At 33.2% G+C, this 11,525-nt stretch overlaps 1 protein-coding gene across 1 annotated transcript; it reads right to left on the minus strand.

Moving 5' to 3' along the window:
- Positions 1 to 10,238, minus strand: LOC123269818. The gene is made up of 4 exons (XM_044735674.1): positions 9,618 to 10,238; positions 7,948 to 8,249; positions 5,217 to 5,472; positions 1 to 3,236 (listed from the first exon to the last, which is right to left on the minus strand). The coding sequence occupies exons 1-4, from the start codon at positions 9,876 to 9,878 to the stop codon at positions 981 to 983; spliced, it is 3,075 nt and encodes a 1,024-aa protein (XP_044591609.1). The 5' UTR covers positions 9,879 to 10,238; the 3' UTR covers positions 1 to 980.
- Positions 10,239 to 11,525: the final 1,287 nt, after the last annotated feature.

Genomic DNA, 11,525 nt, shown 5'->3' on the forward strand with positions numbered 1-11,525 from the left:
TTTGTTATCCTTCCTATTAACTTTATTGTAAGTATCGGACGCAGTTGGTATAGAATTTTTAGTATCAGAAACACTGAAAATTCTATAGAGGTACGTGAGTGTTAACAGGTAACTGTTTAATGAGAAAATACATACATGCGCTTTACTTATGCGTATAAAAAGTAGCTCTGTTACGTTTGTTTAATTGGCCTTTGGCATAGTTTTGAAATTTATCTTCATAATCAATAGTTGTCATACATAATACTAAAAGCCTATTTTACAAACAGCGTTTAATTGTTGAAGATACATCTGTGTTACATTTAAATTTGTTCGCCATGTACAAGCTTATTGTTTGCAATATAATTTTAATCAGTGAGTAAAAAAAAACATTATAGAGTTTTAAGTGTAACTCTTGTATTTTAAATTTACTTTTGAGCTACGACTATTCGATTTTATTTATTTTGGTCCTTAATTATTTTTTTCTTCTTTAATTTGAAACTTTTAATTACAAACACAATGTTTAAACTGTCGCAATTAAAGCTTTGGTAATTGAATTCGCTCAAATTGGCACAATAAATTAATAATTAATGAAAAAATTATCAATTAATAATTATATCTTACAATAAATATACATATTAACATATATCATTTATTTATATTTTTTATACAGGTACAGCAATCATTTCATTTAACTTCTATCACAGTAATCGGTCATAATTGACACGATTTTAACCCATTCCAACATTGTTAAAAAATTATTCATAAATTAATATACATTTCTTAGGACAAGTAGCCTCTAATATTACATTAGGACGATTTTTATTTAAACTAATACATATCGACACAACAATTTCTTATCACCGAACATATATTTTTTGATTTTACACTTTGATAATTGTATCTTCGTCTCTCAACAGTAAGTACTCTACAATATTAATATTACTTCTTTGTACAATTGAAAAAGACATCAAAGATTAAATAATTGTTCTTTCTCGGCAGGTTTACACTTTAACTCCAATACCAGATGAGCCCTTAATCTCTACAGAGGGTGAACAAATGTCAATGGGTGTAGAAGGAGCCAACGGCGCTAATCTCATTTTCTTCTTCGAGCTATTCATTATCACATTTTTGCTGGAATTGAGACTAATTTTCCCTCTGTGACCCGTCATCTGCAGCCACAGAAAGGCGTGCCGGCACCTCAACATTACTGAATCCGACGACTTGCTTTGACGCGACTCATTTTCCGGCCGTTTACTAATACCATTTTCCCGACAATTAATATTATTATTATTATTATTTATAGTTTTATTATTAACAGAAGTGACGGAAGAATGAACAGGTGGGAGAATCCACCTGCGTGGATCTGGCACCGACTCCTTAATCTCGGTGTCTTCTAGCGAGGTGAAGACGTCTGAGTCTGGATTTGACGGTGCTTCAAAAAAGGACTCACGTAACGAGGAACTAAGTGCGTCAGGGCACATAAATGAATCCAAACAAGTTACGTCATTAAGATCGCTCCCGCTGTTGCAAGTCTGACAATTATTTACCGAGTAGGAGGACGGTGACTTTTGGTGTTCGTTAATATTCGAGAGTATCTCTTGACTTCTGGAGGCCTCTGACCACCTTAAATCGGAGGGTCTTCGCGAGCTAAACCTCGTCGAGTCGTGTTCTGGAAAAAGATTGCTACTAGAAAACCGAGTCTCTGCAGGAGCTTTCGATAAAGCAGCAATCAATTCATCTGGATCAATCGACCTGACGTTGTAACTAGAAGCCTCAGGGCTTAATTCCTTGTCAAAGTCTTCGATGTTCAGCAAAACATAAGGAAAGGGATCTGAGTGTCTTACCGAGCTTTTAGAGCTGTTTCGCCTCGTCTGAGGAGGTCTGATCGCCTCCAGGTCATCCAGCGACTCTTCTTCCCTCAGTGCCGCTAAAGGTGGGAAGTCAACTTGCGGACTGGGCGGCTCCGAGTGAATTATAGGAACAGTCAAAGTGCTGTTAAGTTTCTTAGGCTCTAAAAGTTTGGATCCTGCGATACCGCAGCCGACAGACTCGGAGTGTCTTAGACTGTCGAAGCATCTTTGGGGCGGCTGCAAATGTGAGGAGGGTGATGGGATCGTAAGCTGGTGATCGCTAAAATTACTCAGCCGATGGTGCTCCGGGTGAAAGAAGCTCGAGAGTTTATTAGCAGTGACAGTAAGCTGTTTAGATGCTGCCTGTCTCCATCTGGCAGCAATCTCGCTCCTCGTCTTCACCGGATTTAAGTCCCGGGAGGTTTTTCTATCAGGCTTACGGGATTGAATAAGACACCGGGAGTGATCTAGGCTCTGTACAGAGAACCGGTGGCACTCGGGAACCACTGCTCGATGACTGTGCGCCTTGACAAGATGAATCGCTTTGATATTAGGATCGGACATAGAGGCCAGACCGGAGTCTCTTCGTTGATTAAAGCGTAGTAATGTGTCTTTGTGAAGTCCTTCACCCAAATCGACACTCCCACTGTACGGAGTATCTACATTTAACGTGGGATCCGACAAAGCGTTCAGTTTGAGCGTACGTCGACTATTTATATCACTTTTTAAATTCTGATACGAAATGAATCTAAATTGATTTAAATTCTTACCCTGATTTTCTCCCTCGTGTTTACCGCAGCAGACCATACTTTTGTGATTCAATTTACGTAAGTGACGTATTTTGTTGAAGGTTGGATCCAGAAGATATTTAAGGTTTTTTATTTTGTCTACATTGTGATTTGTATCTATCAAGTGGCATCTATTGACGGCATATTCTGCTCCGAGCATTTTAGCAAGGTCGTGAACGTCCTCCTCGATCACATCGACTGCAGACTCGTACTGGGAGAATCGCTTCCCGGATTCATTGCCCTCCGGAGAAATCTCAATGTTATTACTGGTCGTCTCAGATCGTCGCTCTCTTACGGGGTAAAAATTATTCTGATGTTTTGCGGCAAAGCAATCTTCAACAGGCGGTCGACGATCCTCGTGATTCTTGTTTACCGCACCGAGCTCCAGATTTGAACCACCACGAGCTACCGGGGAGCATCCATAACGGCTTGGATGAATGCCAAAGCGCGTTACAACATCCTCCGCTATTTTACCAGCTGCTACGCGCATTTCGCCGTGATGAAACGCATAGATCCAGGGATTTACGCCGCTGTGAGCGAGAATTGGTAGACCCAGCCAAACAATTGTCCACTCTGACAGGATACTAGTACCGCAGAATACGTCAAGCAGCATGCATGCCTGAAAAAATATCATTTATTTTATTGTTTTACTTTATTTTATATTAAACGTTTTTCATTTTAATAAAATATGAATTCTTTAATTCTATTTTGTTAATTATTTAAGAGCTAATTATATGATTGCAATTTTTTAATATTAATTACATCAAAGTCATAATGTCCTTTGACAGAGATTATTGCATTTAGAGCATTACAGAGCTGTGAATAAAGCGTCGGATAAAGCTCGTGATCCATCTATGGATAAGTAAACAATATAAAGAAGGGACAGTCAGAAGCGAGAGAAATAATGCACCAGCTGGCCTCAATATGCCTTTCATTCTTTCAACTAAAGAATTTAACTTTGCTCAAGTACTGAAACCAGGTCAACTCAGCTGAGAATTTAAATCACCGGTAATCGTCGAATTCGCTTTTTATTTTTTATTTTTTTATATCAAGTTATCTATCTATATATTCTTCAATATCTTCAGGCAGTAGCAATGCACGGAAAAAAGTTAACAGTAAAATTGACCCGGATTCCGGTTCATTTTTATAGTTTCAAATAGTACAGCGGACATCAGGATGGCACAAATGTAAATATTACAAAACTTAATGTAGAAAGTGTAAAAGCCACAAATTATAATTTAATATCGGAAATATAATAAGTAGCTGTCACTATAGCAAATAACGACTCTCTCATCTTAAAAAATTACAGTTTCAAACAGTAAAAATTGTCGTTTCAATATATAGTCAATACTATGAGGAAAAGAGAAAGGTCTCACATTCGGAGAATTTAACATTTGAAACAGTAAAAATTCTACTCTTAAAATGTATATTTTACCAGTCCAAGTAAATCCAATAACTATAGTTTGATTTTTAGCGTTGCGTTTAAAATTTACCATTTTACTATGTAAATATTGACATTGCTTCTATAGAAATTTAGTAACTAGTTTATATTTTTTACATATCATGCAATTATTTTTTAGGTACGATATGATAAATATCAAAGTCAAAATTCTTAATTATTATACTTTAACATTTTCGACTGTCACATAGCGAATACTACTGTTTAAAATAGTATTTTCTGTCATGTAAATAATAAGTTGTAACATTTAAATGATAAATATTATAAAGTGATTGTTAAAATCACGATTTTACTGTTTAGAATGGTAATTTTTTCCAGTTGATTGTTACTTATTCTTGATCAAAAGAAATATAATTTTTTTTTTTCAAATTAAAATAGTTTTACTTATTATTTATTTATAGTTTCATTTTATTTATTAGTTTACTTTTTTCTGCGTGGGAGGAAAAATTTCTTTCTGAAAAAAAAATGAAAAATTCAGTGACAAATAATTAATTTAATGCACTAAAGTTTGATGGCCGATCCGAGACTACTGAAAGTTGAAAAAAATTTCAGCCATTTTCTTTTTATAACCAAACGATGAAAAATCTATAGAAACTTTCCCTTGAGATGATGTCAACGTTAGAAAAGTTGGTTACTGCTGGCTTGTCGCTTTGTAATTCTGTTCATACTCTTCGCTATGTATAAGTACATACATATATTTCACCAGCGTTACCGTGAGTATAGAAATCAACCAGCATTATCTCTCTCTCAAGCTTACTATATACACCCAGTAGCAAAGTTTCAGTTTTAGAATATATTCCTATAGCAGGAATAGATAGAATTTACGTACTGGCATGTCGGGACTACGTGGTAAACATGCTAATGTATTCACCATAACTTGTTACTTGTACACGGTGTTACTTCTTGCTGGATACTAAGCAAGTAGATCACCCGTCGTGCGGTCAGACATTTCTCTGTCACTGACAATTAATTTTCCATTCAATTCAATTCAGCCGCAGCTTCAGTTTCAGTATTGAATTTTAGTTTTAAAAAAGATTAATAAAAAAGAAAGAAGCTTGAACTTTTTTACCGGAATAAAAATAATTGAAAGCTTCGATAAAACACAATGCTAACGGATTCGGTAACGGATAGTGTTATTACCTGAAAAGGCAGCCAGAGAACGAGAAAAGCTCCAACAGTTGCCGCTAAAGTTTGGCCATAACGCGGTAGTGCCAGTGTCTGCGTTTGATGTCTGAATGACAGCTCAACAGTGTAGATTGCCCGAGCGTGTGAACGTGCAACGAGGTAAACATATATATAACAGCCGAGCAAAACGAAAGCACTTGGAGCCCAAACTGCAACCACTAGAAATACACGAACCGGTGGCTGAATTGCCGCTCCGAAACGACAGCTTCCACTGTAACAAAAGAAGAATAAAGTTTAGTTTTTTATAAATTTTTCATTAAAATTAAACAACCTACAGAGCTGTCATACAATTTAGTTTTTATTATTATTGTTATATTTTGGTTTCTATTAATCAATTCAAATGGTTTAGTTATACTTTTTTATGTGCTTGGTTTAATAAAGAAAAATTACAAATAAAAACAAGAGAGAAGTAGTTGGAGGTGGAGATGCTAAAGGAGAAAAAAGCTAAAGAGAGCCGAATAGAAGTAACGAGGTCATATTTATGTAAAGTGAATCGAATATTATCATCATTAGTACGACGTGGCATAAAAATAGAACGCAAAATGTAATTGGACTTGAGTATATATAAAGAAGAGCCAACAGAAAAAAAATGTGTAAACGAATAACGAATATTATTTTTTTTTTTTTCGGCAATGCTTTATAAAAAAGTTTTATCTATTTTTTTTTTTTTTGACACCCGTCGGTTTCTTGCACAAAAATGATTCCAGTTATATTTCGCTCGGGTTTTTATTATTTTCAGTCGTCACAAAGGGACTATTGAAAGAATAAAAAATTTGCGACGTTTCTTTCATTGTCCGAGGATACTGGATGAAACAATCTTCCGCTGTAACGAATTTGCGAGATTACAATATCAGAGGGACAATATGGAGCTCATAGAAATAGAAAATGAAGGTAAGTAGACAAAGTCTATGAAGAAAATATAAGATTTTCTTATATTTTACAGAAGAAGAATAATAAAATATTGTCGGAGTCACATAACTTTGAGAGATTGATGGAAAGGCTTGGCTTTGTCTGAGAGAAACAATTAATGAACGGATTGCCTTGAGAGCGTAAAACAGGGCTATACTTAGCGTAAAGTATCGTAGAGTTAGACCACGACCACCGCCACCGAATCTTCTATTAAAGTTAGAACGGTTGAATGACTTGACAATTTATGGCGGTTAAATTTTCGGTCAAGCTATGTTGTCACAATTAATCACTCTTAGATCCATTTTTTACTTCATTTGCACTTTTTATCCATTAAAATATTTTTTCAATGACATTTTATAGTTCTTGTTTATAAAATCAATTTTTTAGCTTGCATAAATTATTGAGTGTTATAATTTTATCATAAAATACAAGACTATACTAAATTTTAATATCTAATTTCCGAAAGTAATTATTCTTCATGACTTGACACTTTTCACAACAATCAAAATAAAAAATTACTTCATTTCCACTTGTCTTAAAGTAATTTCCATTTAATTTATTTTTAATAGAGAAACTTTTAAAAAAATTATATTCAATTCCGGGGATCTTTTTAAAATAATTCACCAATTTATAAGAATTTCCTTTCACCGTTTTTTTTTATTACTCAGTAACGGTCGATGATAAAATTTTTTGCATTCCATGCCTTTAAACTAAAATCTCGAGATTTAGAACCTTTATCTGCATTCTTCTACAACTATCGCCGTTGAAATACCGCCTGTTGAAAATTACCTAAAAATTTCATAAATTTATATGGCATAGTGTTCATAAGTATGGACTATAAATCAAAAATACTTTTATAACTATTCTAAAAGTGTTCATTCTAACCCAGATATTTTGTTACTATTATTATTCCTCAATAAACTCGATATTAAAAAAAATTATTTTTACAACTACATAATTTTATCATTCTACCAGACAATCTTAAATCTCTACATTTTGCTGAAAAAAAATCGTATGTAGCCGATAGTTGTCAAATAATTTTATCTCTAGTGTAGACAGTATTATATTTTTACACTTATTATTAGCGTGTAAATCGTCTGTATTTTTTTTTTCTCTGGATGAAATGTGATTGATACTAAGCAATACCTCATTATAAAAAATTTTATTAACCAGATTTTATGCACAAATGATATTATTATCTCTATAGGTGTATATTTATACAAAAAAAAATTTTATTCAATTAAAAATAAAAAATTTTATGAAACTTAATAGTTTTTATTTGAATAAAAAATTTTTCAGAAGAAATTTTTCTTGATTTAAGTAAATTTTAATTGATCCAAGTTAACTTTTTTTTTTATTTTAAGTGTATGAATAAAAATAAAATAAATATTCTGAGTGGGCGGATTCCGGTTTTTTTTCTTACACATTAGAGACACGATTCAAGAAGATAATTAAAAAAAGTAGATCTATAGCCGACATTAATTACGATTAATAATTCGATAACGTTTATAAACTTTGGATCAATAAATATCATTGAGATTATTCCCAATACCGAGCACAAAATAGTGTAGACTCATGCACAGCCGGACATTCTAGACTCGTGCACTTAATCATGTCCCGTATAGATAATAGCTTCAATGAAGGTTATTCATCGTTAATCTATTCAAATTGTCGAGCCATACATCACAGATAACATTGCACCTACATAAAATTAAACTATTTTAAAATCTCAATTTTTTCTTTCAGCTCAGCAGTTAGAGTATATTATTATACCTACCCATTGGTTGGCGGGAATCCCGTAATGTATGCATATATAAGCGGCGAAAGTCCAATCGCGATAGCGTAGATCCAGAACACGGCGATGTACTTTTCAACGCTGCTGTGAGTGATGATATTTTTGTAACGAAGTGGTTGAGCAAGTGATGTCAACCGATCGACAGCTATTGCCACGGTGACGAGTACACTGACACTGCACAGAGCGATTACTATGCAGTACGGAAGGATGCAAATACTCGAAACTCCTGTTTCCGGTGGTCCTAATTGTTCCATGTATACACCAAAGGGAATGAAAACCCCAACCTGTTGAATATATTCAATAATATTATATTAAATAATGTTGGCTTGAAAATCGAAAATTATACGCTCCATATGCTTATTCATGGACGAAAAATGGAAATTTTTGCCATTTTTTCTTGGAGAAAAATTCTATATTTATATGGTGATTTTTTTATGTTAATAAATATATTTTTCTCATGAAAAAATGGGTAAGATATTGCAGGAAGAATTCCTATGCTACATAAAATAATTTACATGTAATTAAAATCATAAATTACCATGTCAACATATAAATAATTAATGAATCAACTTTTTGGCCAAAAAAACCTTATAGGGGATGTGAAAACATTAAATTGGTATATAATAATAATCATTGGAAATAAATTTATTGAGAAATTAAAAGCATATTATCCCTTACACAGAGAATTTTATATGAGTGCCAACATTACATATTTTGTAGATTCCAATTATTACCAATTATCGGGCAGCAACTTCTGCACTCTAACTTTGGTTATAGAGGTATAATGTAATATTGATGACTATAATGCACGGAAAAAAGAAAAAGAGAAAAATTACATTATATAATGTAACGTGGGGGTTCATATAAAAAACTGGAAAAATGACAGTTTCAGATTGTAATTATTACAGATTTGGTAACAATTACATTGAAAGCTCTGAAAATTAACATTTAAAGTTTGAATTTATAAAAATGTTATTTCGAACTGCAATTTTTCCAGTTTTTTATATGAAGCGACGCTTATTACTATTTATAATGTAATTTTTCTCTTTTTTTTTATTTCTGTGTGAAGTTAACTTATCGAAATTCTCGATACCAATCCAAAAAATGGACCTTGATTCTTTATTAGTTTAGGATTTGTTTGTTTGCTTATAATGATGGAAATAAATATTAATATTCTTTTTTAAACCATTAATACATTAAATTCTTAATTTCAATAAATTAGTGAATCAAAAAATTCTTGTGTGGATATAATAAATTTTTTTTACATTAACATATTAATTTTTTTTCAGATGGTCACAGTGAAATTTGCTGTCAGTATAAGAATTTCCCCTCAGAAAAATATTAAAAATTTTTATTTTCTTTCTTCGTATTTTATTAAAAAATAAAAAATATGTGAGATTGTAGGAGATACACTTTTTAACATATTTTTTGTATTAATAAAAATTTAACGCCTAGCTTGAAGAATAAAAAAGAATTTTACGGCAAAATAGCTACGCTGTAAAATATGCAATTCTCCTTCTGCATTCCTAAAAACACACCGTTAAATTTATCGCGGTCTTTAATAATAAATTACTTATTCCCTGGGGTTGTATCTCGTCGTACCGTTAGGGAAGATCGATTTCCCGAGGGAGAAACTAAGGGAAGATACTCACCCCGAAGTCACTGACCGCGAGAGAAGCCAGGAGGCAGTTCGAAGCGGTCCTGAGTCTCTTGTATCTGTAGAAGGCTGCTAGGATCATGGTGTTGCTTGTGATGGTCACCGGAGCGAGGACGCAAACTATCGAGAAGGCAATCACAACAGATAGGGAGCTTGAGTCATCCCTTGCGTCAATCTTGGTAACTGTTGGCAGAAGGGTGCTTGTTATTTGGCCCGCGACCGTACTCGAGATCGAGCCTGACGTCGGCCCAGACATGGTCTACAATCTGGAGAGAGTGCGGGGACACTCTCTTATATCCTCAATATCCACCAAATATATATATATATATATATTTATGATTGTAAGCGGCGTGGGTGTGTGTGTGTGTGTGTGTTTATTATCTGTCGACAGAGGATGGTCGAGTCTCGTCCGGAAGTAGCCAAGGCATCGTCACTCAGCCACTAACGAGCCTCGATGTGTGTCAACTGGCAACGTCTTCTAGTACACCACCTGGTTGCAGCTATTACTGCTATTACTGATACTTGTGCTCGACGATCTGGTATCACGTTGTTTGCTCTGGTTATACTACGTTGTACAAGAGGAGATCCACTCACTGGACTCCATTTTACACTGACCTGAAACAAATAACCAAAAGAAAATAAAGTTAATTACTCTTTCAGGACTTTTCATTTTATTTTCACGGTCAATATCTTTAATGAGTATTTTTTAAGTGCTTTTCTCGGATTTTATTTTTTTTTCTTTTTTATTCTCCGCAGTAAAAAGTACTTTTAAAATACTTTACCACCCGTTAAATTTTATTCCGACGGATTTACTCCGGATGGACATTAAATTTACTTTTATTGTGTTCAACCTCTGTTAGTTTACCTCCCGAGAAAAAATATTTATATATAATTATATATAACAATACTTAATTATATATTTATAACATCTAATTAATTATTGGGTTAATTTTATGGGTAGAGTATTTAATATGGTCCTACACAATTCTCTGTAACCAATAAAAATGCAAAAAAAAATATCTAGTTATAATTTTATGGCTTTAACACCAGCGGTCACCCATCCAACTATTAACCCTGCTCACTGCCGCTTAACTTTGGTGATCTCCGAGCGTCTTGAAGATTCTGTCTGCTATGCTGCTGTCTTAGATAATAGTGATTCTATGATCTACATAATGTATCATATGAGTTTATCATAAATATAATATAAAAATTGATTTTATAATATATTTGGATAGTCATAATTCATAATTTATTTATTTTACCGAATCTCATTATAATATAACACTTATTCAAATAATAAAATAAATAATGATTTTACTATTAGGTAGTAGCAGAGCAGACCAAAACATCTCATAGGAAATGTCAAGATTCTTTTTAGTCACGAGAAATTATTGTGCTGGATATATTTTTGAATGATGAATTATTGCTGAGAAATTATTGCATGAGAAGTGATTACCGATAAAAAAAGACATAGAAACACAAATTTTGTATTTCAGAATTATTTAAACGTAATTATAAACATCATTTTACACTTTGTGTAATTACCAAAAAAAAAATTTTTTTTCAAAGAAAACACACACACACACACCATCGCAAAAATAGTCAGGGAAGCTTCTGTAAAATAAATAGTTTTTTAACAAAAAAATATAGTAAATAATGCTGTTTTTTAACTCGCGACCTAGTTCGTACTTTACCTATATAATTTTTTCTATAATTCAAAAATTCTAGAATGCGTTTAACTGAAAAATATTCTTTGGTTTTTAAAGTCTAATCAGCCCATTATACCTCCCAAACACTTCGAGAGTTGAAAATGTTGGGGGCCCATTTTGCCCCCAAATATTTTTGGATATTGAAAATTTTAGGGGGCCCATTTTGCCCCCCCCCCCTTCCCCTATATAATATA

Source organism: Cotesia glomerata, linkage group LG1 (assembly GCF_020080835.1).
Source record: "Cotesia glomerata isolate CgM1 linkage group LG1, MPM_Cglom_v2.3, whole genome shotgun sequence".
NCBI classification, from domain to species: Eukaryota; Metazoa; Arthropoda; class Insecta; order Hymenoptera; family Braconidae; genus Cotesia; species Cotesia glomerata.